Source organism: Stylophora pistillata, chromosome 1 (genome assembly GCF_964205215.1).
Source record: "Stylophora pistillata chromosome 1, jaStyPist1.2, whole genome shotgun sequence".
NCBI classification, from domain to species: Eukaryota; Metazoa; Cnidaria; class Anthozoa; order Scleractinia; family Pocilloporidae; genus Stylophora; species Stylophora pistillata.
This window is the reverse complement of record NC_142519.1, coordinates 58,439,113-58,456,290: the sequence shown is the minus strand read 5'-3', so window position 1 is coordinate 58,456,290 and position 17,178 is coordinate 58,439,113. Positions and strand designations below refer to the sequence as shown.

General features: G+C 39.4%; 2 protein-coding genes across 2 annotated transcripts in view; one reads left to right on the top strand and one right to left on the bottom strand.

Annotated features, from left to right (window-relative positions):
* Positions 1-9,123: 9,123 nt before the first annotated feature.
* On the top strand, positions 9,124-11,505 carry LOC148743359 (DBH-like monooxygenase protein 1). Its single transcript, XM_088726041.1, has 3 exons — positions 9,124-9,323; positions 9,986-10,135; positions 10,512-11,505. Exons 1-3 carry the CDS (start codon positions 9,141-9,143, stop codon positions 10,617-10,619), a joined length of 441 nt encoding a protein of 146 aa, XP_088582167.1. The 5' UTR covers positions 9,124-9,140; the 3' UTR covers positions 10,620-11,505.
* A 632-nt stretch (positions 11,506-12,137) lies between these two features.
* Positions 12,138-17,178, bottom strand: part of LOC111320427 (uncharacterized) — an 8,344-nt gene continuing 3,303 nt past the window's right edge. The window contains exons 5-9 of the mRNA XM_088751023.1: positions 17,100-17,178; positions 16,164-16,286; positions 15,601-15,726; positions 13,679-14,023; positions 12,138-13,259 (exon numbers count right to left, since the gene is read on the bottom strand). The exon at positions 17,100-17,178 is cut by the window's right edge and continues 302 nt beyond it. Coding sequence (XP_088607149.1) covers positions 12,634-13,259; positions 13,679-14,023; positions 15,601-15,726; positions 16,164-16,286; positions 17,100-17,178 — 1,299 coding nt within the window. The 3' untranslated portion in view covers positions 12,138-12,633. The remainder of the gene's footprint in view (positions 13,260-13,678; positions 14,024-15,600; positions 15,727-16,163; positions 16,287-17,099) is intronic.

Sequence of the window (17,178 nt, the reverse complement as noted above, 5' to 3'; positions counted from 1 at the left end):
GGAGACTCCGAGAATGTGATTCGACCAGCACTAGTAATATAAATTTAACCTGTTCGAAATCACTTCTCATTCTATTTGTGACAACTACTCGAGACATGAGAAATCTTCCAGATATTACGCAATCAATATTTTTTGTCATGGCGGTCCGGCCCTTTGAAAGAGCTAAAGTAGTTTAAGCTACAATGAAAGAGGAGCAAATGTGACTTAGGTTGGCAGGTTTATCAAGGAGTTCATATATTTTCCTCCGCAGAAGCTTGAATCTTTTAAACATGGTTTCAAAGAATTCATGTCGTCAACTCTTTCTAAATGCTGAAGATAGAATGTTGTACCTTCTCCCTTTTTCACGACATACGTTTTAATGCTTGGCATTACAATTAATTTTGCAGATCAGAGCGATCTTCGTAGTAGCGAACACTACTTAGGCAGTGGTGAAAATGAAGCCTGAAAAAAATTAAGGCGTGCACAGGAGTTGAACCCATGACCTCTGCGATACCGGTGCAGTACTCTACAAACTGAGTTGACGAGCCAACTGGGAGCTGCGTATTTTTGTCAGTTTGCATTACCTAGAGATAAGAGTTTCTCGCGGAAATCGTGTACGTTTAGTCCGAGGGAAATAACTCTGATGCATCTCGCCATGGTTCGTTTCCCCTCATCTAGCCAGCGCCAAAGACTCGTGTATTGATTAGTGTTGAGTAAAATCGCTCGATGCTGTCTAGACGAAATTTAAGATATGAAAATTACGGTCAAAAGACGCTACAAGCCCTTCTACACCTCCGAAGTACAACTCCACAATGTCCTTCAGAAATCACGCGATGGTTTGTGGTCTGCGGATGTCCTGCGACGAATTTCGTATTTAGGACCATGGGAGGCCAAATTAAAAGACAAAGATATCGATGAACAGTAGCTGAAATCACAGCAAGGGAGAGAAAAATTAAAATCAATGCCAACCTCTCTGCTGTTGCAATTGATTCGGAAGACATAAAAAAGTAATGATGCTTGAGAAAAGCTGAGTAGAGGCTCAAATCTTAAATTCGATCCTTAAAGAAAGTTCACTCATGCAAAGTTGTTCAAAGAATGTGCAAACGAAATGCTACATGGTCATGAAAGCGAATGTAATTATTTGCGAACTGGTGAGGGCTGTGTATTTTTATTTCGAAGCTGATATCAAAAATACCGCGTTCAAAAGGTTAAGATTGTGTCTCAAATCAAGAGAAATCTGGCAATGCCTCCTGTCAATGCATGGCACGCAATAACATGAGATAATCACTTGATTATCTTGCTCTTGGCAGTGGATCATTTTCATGCGGTTTGTTACATGAAAAATATCTGGGAAATTCCAGAATTGTCTGGAACAATAATGATCGACTTACAGGAGGAGTGTGGTTATGTGACGTCATTAGTCTGCTCGTCATGTCATACACGTCAACTGCTGTATTATTATCACTAGAAATTAGGACCTTGGGCTTTCTGTTTTATCTTCCAGACCGCGAGTAAAATGGAGGGAGGCGAACAATTAGAAGGTGGGGGGAGGGGGAGAGGTTAGGGCTAGGGAAAGGAACCTTCTCTCCTCTCCCCCTTCTCTCCCTTCTCTCCTCTCCCCCTCTCCCCGCCTCCTAATTTTTCGCCTCGCTCCATTTTACGCGCGGTCTGGAAAACAAAACAGAAAGCCCAAAGTCCTGATTTTCGCCCAAACTCCACAAGAACGCCTGCTCTGCAGGCTATATTATCACAAGCCAAAACACCCCTCTTTCCTTGGTTCATCTTAATTTCCTTACCGACAAGCCACTTGGCGTCTTCCCAACTTCCCATGGGAAACATTTCAGTTTATGGCGTCAAGTTTCCCTAACAGTTTGCAGTTTAATCATATCGTCTTGGGACAAGAGACATCGCGAGAGTAAATTACCTGTCTAAGAACACGACACAGTGACTTTGAACGGGGCTCGAATCCTGAGTTAAGGAGGCTGGGCCCAGCGCAAACACACCAGGGCATGGCACCGAGTCCCCCAAAGTCTATCAATTCTAAAATTTGAGGTGGAGTTGACCGCATAGACAGATCTTTTGTTTCCACTTCGCAGAAAGATGAATCTTGAAATGCTGCTTCTAATTCAAAGATAAAAAGCTCGGTTGATGGAACGCTTCTGACATACAGGTAGATAAAGCTAAAATCGAGCTGAGGTCTTTCTAAGAGGCTGTAGCTCTGTTATAAAGAGATTATCATAACTTTTTGAAAAGTAGTTAACACCGCAAGGAGGCAAATCAAATAAATCAGTGAAGTCACTTTAAACCACTTGAACATAATCAAAGACTGAATAACCGGCACTTGTGTTCTCTAATTTTCTTGTTTTTTTTTTTTTTTTTTTTTTTTGTTTTTTTTTTCCTATCTTGATTTTATTTGTGTAAAGCCAAAGTTTGGCCATGAACGCGTTAAATATTTCTCAGTTTTCACACCCATCATTTCTTCCTAAAATAAACTAGTGGATTTGAACACGAAAAAGAACTCTGCGATCGAGGAATGCTAAGTATATTTCAACAATAAACGCTAAACCGGTTGATATGTAAAAGTCAATATTGTTTCTGCAGGATGCCAGAAACTTTCACACACAAAATATAAGGAAAATATGAAAATCTTCAATGACAAAAAAGACAGGCGTTTATCAGGCATAGAAATTGTAGATTAGTTTGGTCATCGCTGCCAAATGACACAATAAAATTGGAAAATTTACGACGTTCCCGATCCAACAAACGTCATTGTGACGTAATCCCGTGGCTCTTGTAAATACATCTGTGAGATCAATAATCTTTACTCTCGTAACCTGAGAGTACTTGCCCGAAGATCTGAACTTCACGTAACGCAAAAGAAGGGTGGAACATGGCCTTCTTTCCTTTTGTAACACTTGCTTTGGCCTCACTTGCCTTTAGTGAGATCAGCGCTACCTCGAAAACCACCCTGGAATCTCCAGACGGCGCTTATAAGCTGCAATGGAGATATAACAACAGCAAGTTGATTTTCACTCTTGCTTGTCAAACAACCGGTTACTGCGCGGTGGCGTTTAGTGAAACAGCTGATGGCAAAAACATGGTCAGTTATGACATAGCCGTGACAGGATATGCCTCTGATGCAGGATACGTAGATGTAAGTCAATCTGCAATATTTTCTTCATCGATAAATTTCGTTTCTTATTTTTGTTTAACACATTGACAGTTTGCTTTCATTTTGCCAAACCGCTTTGGCAGGCATCGAGATCATGCAAGAATGGTAAAATAATTCTTTCGAAATAAAGCCGAGCAAATCAAGATTATGTATCAAACAGCGAATTTCAGGGTTTCTCAGACTTCTGCCGTGTTCTGAGCATTGTGGAAACAACATTCTTGTTTCATATTTCTCCAGGGGGTTGCGTTCAAAGATGCTGAAAGGTTTCCACCTGGTCTTTATTTACAAGGCTTAGTGCATTCTTCAGAAAATCTTCATCTAATAAAATTGAAAGAAGAGAGAAACAAAACTGTAAAACTGTGAAAACTGTACTTTTTGCTGTTAGGTTCGGCTGACCGGTTTTTCACTCATTAAGTCGCGTAAAACTGGTTCTCTAGTAATTAATTACGAGAGGGGAATATAACAGAGTTTCTGTTTCTTTTGTTATTCTAATATTACCAGCTGTGGAGCTCATTTTCTTAAGAACGCATAATTCCCTCGTATTCAACTTGAGGTAGTTATGCCAAAAGAAATTTCAAGTAACAGGTTGGTGAGCAAATTAGTTTTTTGTGGTGAGCAAATTAGTGTGATAGTAATGGATTGTCGCCAAATTATTTAGCAAAAAAATAAACATTTTTTAGAGACAAAAAAAGCTGCGTCATTTGACCACAACCCAGTAAAAAATTGTCGTCTGAGATGTATTTCCTTCCTGTCTTCCAAGGCAATGATAATAGATCCATAGATTCCATTCCAATAAAATGTCAGACTAAGAAAAAGCGAATAATTATTCTACATATATTTACCCTTCAGACACCCTCGACTTGGTTGATCACAGGAATGTGCAAAATGCTTGCATGCCTGGATGTGTCACACACATATATACACAGTACATTTAACATGCTTAGTATATAGTTCGTGATAAAATATTATCTTCTCGTCTTTCACGCTCTCAGTCTGGTGATTTCGCCGTAGGTGTGAGTTATCGTGACCGCGTCCTTCAGTTGTTCTCGTGAAATTGTTGTGAGGAATCTTGCTACGCTACAGTCGACTTACGATATCCCTAATCTTAAAATTAAGCTTTGTTAGGCAAACAAGTTTCCCCGTCACTCAAAGTCTCCCTCGCAGCCATTTTTAGTCTCGTCACGCAACGCTTCTCCCCACAAATGGCTCCTCACATTCGAACAACATTCCTTTCCCTTTGTTGTCTTTGCACCAATGAGATCGCTGACATTGTTTCTTATGCGACCAATCAGAGCACAAGAGATTGTAATCACTATCCTTATTCCCGCGTTTTCAAATTCTGCATTTCATCGTAGTTTCTTGCTGGAGGAAACCCTGAAGAAGGTTTTGCAAAGTGATCGTTCTTTTATTTGTTCCACCTCAGTTGAGACAAAAGAAAAAAATTATGTTTTTGGAAAAAGTTCTTTTGATTTTCCGGCGAATATTAGTTCCTGTCTGGATGTGAATGTGAGCTGCTATTCAGCGACCAGAGAGTTGTCAGTTTGTAAAGCTTGCTACCGACGATTGATCAAGTTCAAAAAGGCCTCTGTTCATCTTGAAGAGTTCAAAGATGAATTGAAGGGAATCTTCAAGGATCGAGAACTTCCCAGAAAGAAGCTCTTATTGAGCGTTGAGAGCGACGGTGGAGAAATCCAAGCTTCGTGCCGTGGGAAATCCTCGAAATGTTTACAATTCGATCCGATCAATACGACTTGTACCTCTAATGCTACAGCCAATTCTAATATTTCTACCACGATCAGCCAAGAGGGACGTTATACTCCGGCAAGATTTCCTATTGGTTCTAATGGTGTATTGATTTAGATGCCTCAAAATTATCACTGGATAAACAAACACAAGAAAAATATGCTCAGGGGTATCAGAGCTAGATAAACAGTAAACAAAACATTTTTTTGTTGCCTCATGCGAAATTGAATTCTGTAGTCCATAGCTTTTGAGAATTCACACTGTCCACTCAGTATGCCACTGCAGTGTTAAGTAGTCTATGAATAGTCTGGAACAACACAAATGTACAATATATGAGAGCCTAGTGACAAGTATGTGCCAATGATGACAAACTGTTACAGCCAAAAAATGTCAAAACAGGACCCTGAAAAAGTCTGTTAGCCCAGATTTTAACCCAAGAAGAACCCAGGTGCTGCAACTACTGATATAAATGAAGTTGATATAAATGTCTTCATACGAATCTGATCTATTCAAAGGTCTGAAAGATTTGCAATCTCACTGAATAATGACTAATAGCAGTCTAACATTTTTGCTCAATATGCAAGAAGAATACAATTTGATACTGGCAGCAGCACCTATGAAGAGATTCAATTTTCAAAGAATCAATTTGTCAATATAACCCATGGAATCTTTCATAGCATTCTTAATTAAACTTCAGACCATTATCATAAATTACTTTTCTTTATTACATGTACATGTATACAGTATTTTCTTCACAAGTGACATGTAACTAATCTCAAACAGATGTTCCATATTTTGTGACTTCACATGACAAAACTTTCAATTGCTATGATAGAGTATGAGTAGCACACAATTTATGTCACTAATCAGACAATGAAATTGACCAGTAATCTGATTTAAAAATATGATGAATTTATTAGATCATTGCAGCCATAATTCACGTTTAGGGCTCTGGAACGTGTTGACACGGCGAAGGATACACTGTTTTGGTTCACGTGGACGAGGCGAAAAATAGCGTTCTTCGGCGAAAATATGGCCTGGGTAGAACCGAACACTGCCACCACGCCAGTAGGAGAGTTAACACAATGAACCAAGGCACGTCCAGATAGTGAAAGGCTTTAATCACAACAGGAAAACTAGACTCCGAACGAGTAACAAACAATATGGCCGACGCCACGAGGAGAAGCAGTTCAAAGCGCATGCTCAACCCAGATACCGCTGACCGGTACTGGCGCTGTACTGTTCTCCCCAACCCCCTCCCCCACAGTGATTTCCACCACTCTGTGAAAGGACTCCAAAATGTTATCCTTATTGGTTTCAGGAGTGCAGGAATGCAACATTTCAACAAGCACATGTTTTAAATCATTTCCAATAAACATTAAAGTAAAACATTAATGGTAGCATAAAGTAAACCACATTATCTTGTAGTCTGGCAATAAATAATAGTTCTTTCTGTTTTTTCCTGACTCTGTTTCAGTTCATCAGTAAGCCAGCCAAATTAGAATTCCAGTTCCATGTCCTTATCCATATACTGCACAACATCAGCGACATTTGATTTATTTTGACTTTCCTTAATTTCTACTGCATTTTTCATGTTCAGAAGGTTGAAGTAAGACTCACAGAAGGCTTCCATTTAATTATCTTGTGATGTTCTCCAACACATCAAAAGGAAAATAGACAGCATTAATCTATAATGAAATTTCTAATAATAATAATAATAATATAATGAAAACTTTATTAATTTTAATAATTTAATGATAATAATACTAATGTCATTCAGTGCTAAGGAACATGCAGAAAGCTGTAGTCTCTAGCTCCTTTAACATTGCCAGGACTTTCAAGGTCCTATTGGACTGAGTTCTTCAAATGACGTTAGCTTCAAGCATAGGTTTTTAATAGGTTGATGGGACATTTATCTCCATTTTAGGGTCTAGGGGTCTACCATCTTAGAACTTTTAGGTGTTATTTGTGTCGGGACAGGTCCTGTCAGACTAAGTTCCCTAAATGACGTTAGTTTCAAGCATAGTTTTAATAGGTTGATGGGACATTTACTTCCTTTTAGGGTCTAGGGGTATAAAATTTTAAAAAGTTTAGCTTTTATCTATGTAGTAGTGACAATCAAATAGGCTACACCATGGCACCCAATATCAATTTTATTGGTAGTCTGAAGCACTCAGAAGTGTATACTGCGATGATAATGTCTTGTATTTAGACACAATATTTTTACAGGTGATCATGTGTAATATAACACAGACAGAATAAAATAACGATAACCAAAATAAGACCACAGTGTAATACTAATACTGACTAAACTATTTACATTTTCTATTTACAATAGTTACATTCTTATTGTCCTTTCCTTTATACTGCTTAATTTAAAACATACATGTAAAATAACATTTTGCTGCAGACTCGTTTTTACTCTGCCTTACAACATGCGCTTCATCGACGGCAATGGCACAGAGTTTTTTGGCATGGAATACACAGAGTTCGTCAGCATAAATCTCCAGCGTTCGTTCCTTAACCACGCTTCAGGGGATCCGTAAACTAAGGAATATTCGCCGCTTTCGACACGAGTGCGTTTACCACCCTCAAGTGAACTTATGTTACCTGCTTTTAGCCCTAGCTCCCTCAAATGGGACACTTGGTCGTTCATAAGGCTTTCCCCACTGGTGAGAAAACGACGACGATATGACCAGACTCTTGTGAGGTAAGATCCAACGCGAGTGGTAGTGCTTCATACAGGAGAGATTTCCCGAAACCAGTAGGAAGATTGACAAATACATCCTTTCTTTCCTCAACTATTTTCCTAATTCCAGTTTTTTGCTGCGCATTTAAACTAGGAATTCGAAATGTATTACTAACAACATTAAACGCTTCTTCAAAGGACGCCATTTTCAAAGCTTTGAACTCGAAGATGAAACAAACAATATGATTGGTTAGACTACTTTGGCGCGTACAGTTCTCAACATATGTAACCCAAATAGTGATTGGTTGAAGTAGCGGAAAGGAATGTTGTTCGAATGTGAGCAGCCGTTTGTGGGGAGAAGCGTTGCGTGACGAGACTAAAAACGGCTGCGAGGGAGACTACGTCACTCACTGTTGGTTAATTTTCTAGGAAATGATCTGTACGTGACTAGTGTAGATTACTTCCGCTACACTTTCAACCAATCAGATGCAAAATTAAAACCGATCATGACTCGGACACTCGCTTTTTTTTTCCCGCGCTTGCGCTTGTAGCTGACCATATATGGTTTATTTCCCGCGCTTGCACTTGTAGCTGACCATATATGGTTTATTTTGAGTTATCATCGCTCCTAATTTTTCTGATTGGCTGCCCTGAGTACGTTGGATTTGGTTCTACGATACTCAATCCACAAATTCTCTATATAAAAATTTAGGTTGAAATTATAAACGGTGGCATTTTTCACTTTGACGCTTTGTGGTAAACCTGAGGCGGTTGGAGTTTGTTTTGACAGGATTACTGGAGCCGAGTGCCGGGACCACCGAAAAAAGATGGAATACAAAGTTACAAACTCATATCACAGTGGGAAAACCACTGTGGAGTTTTACAGGGATGCTGAGACGGGAGATGGTGAAGACGTCCAATTTAAGGTATTAATGATACGATTTACTAGCGTAAAGATGACAACACTGCTCTAAATTCGCCTTTTCTAGTTTTAAGTCGATATGATATCTTTTCATGCCGGAAAGCCGAGTTGTTCGCATCGGAAATCCTTTAGCGGAAATCCTTTAGCGGAAATCCTTTAGCGGAAATCCTTCAGAGGGGAAGAAAACGAGCATCTTAGACCCTCCCCCCCCCCCCCCGTCCACTCTATCCAAAGAATTTTCTACAGAAAATATGGAAGAAAGATATTCTTAGGGAACATGTCTAACAGATCCCCATTGAACGATTCATCCCCAACATCTGTTCTCAAACCACCTACCACAAAATTTCCTTTGTTTTTTTTTCCTTTGTGCAGAATACCACCGAAGTTAAAGTGATATTCGCCTCGAAAAACAACAGTGATGCGAACAATAATCGTTTGTCAAAACACGACAAGACCAAAATATTGGATGGAAAATATAACTTGATTTCTTTAGCGAAGGAACCTCCGCCGTTGCCATCAACAACAGCCATACAACCATCGGCAACAACGATGTCGACAAATGAATCGGTGGCTCCCACGATAAAACAATCGGTGGCTCCCACGACTCCAAGGCTCCTCCAAAATACGCAAGTGTCATGTCTCCCGATGGCTCATTCAAACTCGAATGGACCTACAGCAACAGCACACTGATGTTCAAGATGACCTGTAAAACAACCGGTTGGTGTGCTGTAGGATTTACCACAACAGCTGATGGAAGAAGCATGAAAAACTACGATATAGCTGTAGCTGGGTCTGCCTCCAACGCCGGATATATCTGGGTTGGTATAAAGGAAGCCTGGATAAATGAACAAGTTGATTGACTGACTGAGTGATAGGCTGATTGGTTGGTTAATTGACTGACCAGCTTGGCGAACTGGGCAACCTACCGATGGACCGACCGCCGAACGACTGGCTGGCTGACTGATTCATTGACAAATTCACTGACACACTGACGTCTGACTGACTAACTGACAGACTGCATGGCTGACTAGCTGACTGATTGACTGACTGGCTGGCTAACTGACAGACTGATTGACAGACTGACAGACTGGCCGACTGACTGGCTGACTGACTAACTTATTAAATAACTAATTGACTAAATGACTGACTGACTGACTGACTGACTGACTGACTGATTAGCTTATTGGATAGCTAATTGACTAAATGACTGTCTGACTGAATGACTAACTGAGTTGCCGAATCACTGAATAGCTGACTAACTGACCTACTGACTACTGACTGATAGGTTGACTCAGTGAATTACTCATTCCTTGACTGACTCACAAACGTATTGCAAATGAAAGAGAGACAAACAAATGAGTGAAAATAATATAGATGAACTTTTATTTTAGAGTAAATACTAGGTAGGGCCCGCTAACCTTTAACAAACTCTATAAATATGCAATTTAAATTAATAGCATTGGCCTTCATTTGCTAACAGGATTACTGGAGCACGTCCTTATCAAAACCAACCAGAGACCCAAAGCAAAGCTTCCTCCTCACAAAGGTGAGTGAAAAGGACGGTACAACTATGGTGGAGTTCTCCAGGGATGCTGTAACAGGAGACACTGCCAATGATGTGCAGTTCCAGGTAAGATTTTTGGCCAGAGACCGTAGGCTCTAAAATCAATCACAAAATTTGGCTTAATTCGAGGAAAGAAAGCTGGTCACTGATGGCTTCGCGTCTCGAAGCCGTGCCAAAATTTCAAGAAATAAATCTGTGTGAGAAATTGAAAACTGTGTACTATGAATAGAGGAGCTTTTCATAACATATAACAAGCAAGTATGGTTAGTTATCAGTTTTCTTTAAATGTAGAGAGTAAGTAATAGGCTTTCAATTTGTTTCTCATCCGTCCAATCATACATCTATTAATTCTTCATACACTCATTTATCCTTTTTCTATGCACTTGTTCTCTCGTTCCTTTGTTCCTTCGTTCATCAAGTCTTTTTTTGCTATCATTATCAGGATGATACCGAAGTAACAATTGTGTGGGCTTTCCGTGGAACTGATGCAAACGTCGACCTGTCAAAACACACAGTAACCGGGATACTAAGTGGCAAACATAACATGTGAAAGGAAGCAATGGAAGCGAAGACTGGAACTACACCGAACACCGGTCGTATGGTTTTCCCGTCTACTGCTATTTTCCTGGCCGGCATGACTGCCTATTTTCTTGCATTTTAACCTCAATGATAATCATAGCAACATAAAAATATTATTACAATAGTAATCTTGAAACAATGGAGTAATATTAAATCAAGTTTTGGTGGTAAACCTGCTTTGCAATCTAGTCACTGCCTTTTTTTACGCATGCTGGTTTCGAGATTTTTCCAACTTGCTTTTCGATAGCTTACCTATTTTGATTTGACGACGTGATTACTTTGGTTTTTATTTTGCGACACCTGGCACTCTCGTTCGCGTTAGCTTAGTAGGAAAAGTTAGAAGTTGCTCCAAAGCAGAAACAAGAACAAGTTTATAAGTAAAACCTAAATACTCTTGAATAATAAGTTTCAAAACAGCATAATTATCTTCTAGGTAAAAAGTTGTAACTAGTCAGAGGTGATAGGGAAATGCAAACCGCGTTACCCGGAAGTAAAAACCTTTCTTTAGGGCTTGAAAGTCACTGAAATTAACGAAAAGTAGCTGAACAGAAGAGGGTAATGACTGGGGACGTCATAGTTTTGTTCACACCAAGTGATATCCTCTTGGTAAGGCGAGGTCGCATGGAAGGGATTGATGTGATTCCCTCCAACATAACTGTTACTACATTACTCGCTGTAAGTGTTTAATACCTATAAATAAATGTAATATATACTCAAACAAAGGATAGCATCGAAGGCACGCTCTGATTAGCAACTCAAACTTCGAATTCCCTTTGGTATTCACTTCCGAGCAACGCGCGCGGGATTTTTTGCCAAAAAATATTGTAATGGTTGCAGGAATAAATAAATTAAAATCATCTTTTTGTGCTCTATTATCTGACTGTTTTCGCGGCTCGGTAAATATCCACCACTAACCACCTCCTTTTCGGTGAGAAGTTGTTAAACGTAAAGCAATATACGGTTGTCAAAGATAATGCCTTTTCTTAAGGACATCATGTTACGGTGATTCACAATCTTAGAGGAAAGGTGTCGTGTTTCTAAGGCTGCTTAAGAGCTTTCCAAACTTCACTTGTATTGACCTTTCACATCACGTCACGACGGCCATTGAAGGCCTAAAAGACATCCCAGCCAAAAAGTTTTTTAATTTACGCCTATAAACTCAAATCCAAAAACAATTCATACTACGCCTTCAAATTGGAAAAAGATTTATGTAGTCACACCAGTGTTACTTATTCTTTTATCATGAGATTAGAGAGACTTAGCGGACGCACTCAACATAGGACGGGACTGAAGGGCGAAAAGTGTCGAGAGAACACAGAAAGGTTGAAAACATGTGAAACCAGACAAATACTGTAACTTCTGCCATAACACTAATACACGGACAAGGAAGAAGGAAATCGAGTACAAATTTCATACGCTGTATGGAGACCGCTAAGAATAATTGAAGGATGAAAGAAAGTTGTTATCTATTCAAAAAAAAGCTTTGTGATACTTTGTGATCTCTAGTATTTTATTTATCATTAAAAAAGACACATTCTAACTAAGAACATTGTACAAATTTTTTTTCTTCATTTACCTGAATTTGTTCATTCGAAAACTTGAAGTTGTTTACAAAACTTGTAAAATTGAAAACGCGAAATGAAAGCCTACTTAATGAGGTTTCTATTAACAAACCGTACTAGATTGTTAATCAATATGACGATGTTTTGCCTTCGGCAGAACCTCTGCTAATATTTAGATACGTAACATTTTATTTGTTTCTAACTTCATATTTACCTAAGAAATTAGGTTCCGAAACGTAGAAGGCAAAGTATGAGTGACTCAAAGAAAATGTGATCTCTTCCTACTTGTAGAGAGCTTTTGATTTTGAACTCTAAATTTAAGTTTCACTCATTCCGAAGTGATATTTCTCTTTTACACACTATAATAATGTAACTAGTTTCAGCAATTATAGCTAGTAAAAAGCAAGATGTTTTCGGAGTTTTCTAAGTGTTACATGTTACGCTGGCATCCTCAGAATGGTTACAGTTTTCGATTCCCCAGCCATTATGTGCACAGTTCAATAGAGAAGCTTCTCCTCCTCGACAATTTACGTTATCCATCCAGATGGGATCAGGTCCCTGACCGTATCGCGCGTTATGAGAAGCTGATGATGCGCTGGGAAACCCAAGCTGACGGCAAACCACATTAGCATCATTCATATCCCAACCATCATCACAGACCGTGCCCCACTGCCCATTGTGATAGACCTCCACGCGGCCATAGCTAGCGCCACCATTCACCAAACGGACTGGCAAGGAACACTCCACACTGGCGTCCCTACTGTGTGTACAATCATGGTTTCCCCATCCACGATGTCTACAGTCATATACATGAGACTCACTGCCTGAGCATGCCAGGTCGTCCATCCAAATCGGACCAGTACCTTGGCCGTGGGTGGCGCCACTGTAAGCTCGATTAGCTCGTGTGTAGCCAAGCTGCCTGCATACTACGTTAGCATCGTTGATATCCCACGCATCGTCACAAATCGTACCCCACTGGCCATCATAGTAAACCTCAACCCTTCCAATGGCTTTGTTTCCACTGATACGTATGGATCCAGCCGTAAGAACTGATAACAGAAGTGAGAGAATAAGTAGCAGGTTGATAAATAACTTGAGGTAACTGACGTTGTTCTTTCAGCTGTTATTAAAGCATCTGCATGTACTAACATAACATATGAAACTGCAATACAATAGAGTCGTATTTTTGCAAGATAGAGTAAGATGTAGGGAAATTAAGCTCTACCGCCTGAAGCCACCTTACGTTATAAAAAAAATCAAATGACTCTGAACAGTAACTAGAGCGACTAACTCTTCTGCCAAACTTTGCAGAAAAAAAATTCCTATAGAAATAGTGTTCACAGAACTTGTCTATCGAGTTTCGAGCACATAAGGCTGAAAACTAAGGGTGTTTCTAGGAGGAAATCGTCTCGCTCCGACTAGTTTTTGAATTATCAAAACGTCTTGAGCCACCTTTTGATAGCTTTACCTCGATATACTGCTTCAAAACCGTCGTACGTATTTGAGCCATCAGACGAAAACTTTACGTAGAGATTATTAGAAGAACTTATAATAGGTGGCGGGAGAGAAGATCCACTCATTTTTCTTATCAGAGGCGAAGACACCGACCCGCCATCGTACACGGACACGAAATCAGCAGACGATTCAGTACGAAAACTGGAGAAGACAAGTTCTATAACTGCATTGGAGGAAGAATTCCATCTGCAATCCATATTATTGTTATATTGCGAGCCAGCTTGAGTTATTCTGATGTAACCAGACGTACTGTTTGAGGTGGACAACACGCAAGAGCTTGTTGCTGTCAGGCGTGGAGCTGTCGGAAATAGAGAAACGTAAGTAGGATAGAGCTAAACGAGGCAGAAAAAAGTCCTATCATGGACCATATACGGCCCCGTGAGAGCTATTACTGAAAACCATCATGATAAAAATCCCTGTGCGCGCGGGATATGAGGGCCGTACTATGGTATCAGGGAGCATACCTAAAGGCCAACAGAGCAAGTCACAAGAAGCAGTAGAAGCGATCTACGACTGGTCCAAGGAAAATTTGTGCCAGCTTAATGGCGAGAAATCTAAAGAATTCGTTATATCCTTCAGTCGTGATCCCCTGCAACTCCCTTGGGTCTGCATAGACGGATCTCCTATCCAAACCATACAGAGCACAAAGTTACTCGGTTTGACAATTAATGATACGTTAACGTGGAACGACCATATAGAAGAACTTGTTAAGAAAGCGTCTAAGAAACTGTATTTTCTTATTCAACTTAAGCGTGCGCATGTTCCTACTTCAGATCTTGTAACATATTTTTGCGCATGTATTAAGTCTTCACTAGACTACGCTTTTCCTGTTTTCCATTACAGTTTACCAAAGTATCTTCAAGTCGAGCTTGAAAGTGTGCAAAGGAGGGCCCTCTCATGCAATTTTCCAAGGGTGCACTACTCGGACGCCCTTCAGCTAGCAGGGCTCGAATCCATCAGGGCCCACCAGGAAAATTTAGCAGAACATCTGTTTAAGTCTATTGTTAATGATCCACGTAGTAAGATTACCAGCCTACTGCGTCCCTCAGTTTCTATTTCATATGAGCTGAGAAGGCAGAGGAGGTTTGTCACGCCTCTTGTAAAGACAAATAGATTTGGAAATTCATTCATTGTTAAGAGTGCGAGGGAAGCATTTCAGTGATTTTTAAGAGTAGTCGTCTTTGTAATTTTATTATAGTAGTAGTTATAGATCATTTCTTATTTCTTACTTGTAAAGAGACGCAATTCAGTTTTTTAACTGCAATGTTTTTCTTAATAAATACAGTTTACAGTTTACAGTAACAGCCGTAGGTGATGGCGCTAGAAGGGCCGGAAAAAGCTGCACAGTCCAGCGTAAGGCCTCGCAAGTGAGAAAGAGTAACAAAGGCAAAAGCAGTAGTCAAATAATAAAATGCCAATTTGCTCAGTTGGGCGGGGCCGGACAGGAAATATTTGACTCAATGTGATGACAAACGAGCCAAGCTCAGTGTTTCGCCCTCCCACTCAGGAGTATGGCATGAGAAAGAAAAATAAGGGCCGAGACTTCGAGACAGAGCATTCTCGTGTCTAGATGTAATACGTTACTATAAACCCAAACCATCATACCATGGAAATACAAAAACATGCAAAAGAAAAATTCAAAGTAAAACGTTAATGGCCGAGTGATTTATTCTGACCTTAGTTTGATGCTATACCAGCTCACTTTGAGATATTTTAGCAGATACTGATTCGGTCAACGTGAAAAGGATCATAAGATTGTCACAAGCCAGTTAGCCATGGTAAAACGAAAACTTACGTCTTAGAAAAATGGTAGTTTTAAGACTCTACGCCTTGAAGCGAGGAAGGAAGAGCCTTCTAATGCCGATACTCAGTTACCTTCACATTTAGCTTTTCCATCGCCTGCGTATCCTGGTAAACAGATGCATTCATACGAACCAGGAACATTCACACATTGGCTTTGAGCATGACATGAAGATGAACCCGAGCTGCACTCGTCAACGTCTGTTCAATAAAATATCTCAATTTATCGTCATGTGACATTACGCGCTACCAATTTGCAATACAAATTTACAACGCAAGACCAAAGGAATAAAATGGCCAAATGTTTCCTTGCAAACTTGAAAGGCTGAAAGCTAACCTAAAATATCTCTAATAAAAGCTAGATGAACATAATTACGCCTCTTACCTCATCTACTTACCAAACTACGAGGTCTACCTATTATTATTAGTATTACTTTTATTTCATTACAATTGACTAATTAACGTAGAAATAACATGAAATAACAACAACCAGTCTCACTACTCTACCACTTACACAACCTGAAAACCTGGCTGATTTCATATCTAATATTATAACTACAAAACATTATTGAAGGCTTTAGCTAAAAACAAGAGAGTATAAACGGTTTATAATCCCTTTCCATATATAATTCATTAACCTGTGCAATTTCTTCGGTTAAAGCGAAATCCAGCTGGACATTGGCAAGAGTAAGAACCAACATTGTTCACACAAGTGGCGTTAACTGGACAGCTGTAAGCAAAGTCCTTGCATTCATTGTAGTCTACGAGGTAAAATGTAAACAGAATATTTGAATTTTTAGCATCACTTCTAGAGTTAATTTTTAGTATCATTTGGCAAAGATTGCATTTGGTTTGCTAACGAAAGAACGTAAAGGGAACTGTGTTACTGTTCGGGGAAGGTCTCTATTTCTCAGTCACAAAGTCATTTTATCAGAATTCTATTTGAACACTATTAGCAAACAATGTTTAGCAACTATAGCATATTTTGAAAAATGATATTCCTGATTATAATCCATGGGGTATCTTTGTTAACGCGAAACAAACACGTTAATCTCCATTTGGCTTGAAAACATATTCTCATACTTGTTTTTGTTATACTCAGATGTAAATTTGAAATTAAACCGGGAAAAGCAAGGTTATGAGGTGAGAGGTACGAGCGCACCTTGGATTTATGTTGTCCATGTGAAAATATTTTTCAATTTTGTTTTCGCAAAAAGACAGCCAAAATTTTTATACAAAGAAAAAAACAAAATAAAACAAAACAAATTGGGCATTTGCAAGGCATTTGACTTCACTAATAAATTATTATAAACACCACTCATTTTGTTGGCCTCAATGCTGGAATTACATCACAGCTTCTAGATTTCAATTTTTTTTTCCTTAGAGAATGACCCCGGACAACCCTTGAGGAAAGCGACAGTAAAGCCCCTTTTCCGGGCACAACAGTCTACTATTCGAATAATGTTATTAAATCCCATGCGTTATAAAACCCAGGAGATTGTACGTGTTCCTCTCTTTTGTCGCAGAACTTTGCTCTATATAAAAAGAAATTCCCCAACATACGGTAGACCTACCTTTCTTACAAGTGAATTTATGACAGTCTGAGCAATTTACATCGTTCCATCTATACTTATGACTTTTTAGGAAACCAAG

What these genes read in the sequence shown, in the direction of transcription:
- LOC148743359 (XM_088726041.1), top strand. Translation starts at nt 9,141, where the DNA reads ATGTCTCCCGATGGCTCATTCAAACTCGAATGGACCTACAGCAACAGC. An exon ending in CCAACGCCGGATATATCTGG is followed by an intron (nt 9,324 to 9,985) that starts GTTGGTATAAAG and finishes ATTTGCTAACAG; the next exon opens with GATTACTGGAGCACGTCCTT. An exon ending in CCAATGATGTGCAGTTCCAG is followed by an intron (nt 10,136 to 10,511) that starts GTAAGATTTTTG and finishes TATCATTATCAG; the next exon opens with GATGATACCGAAGTAACAAT.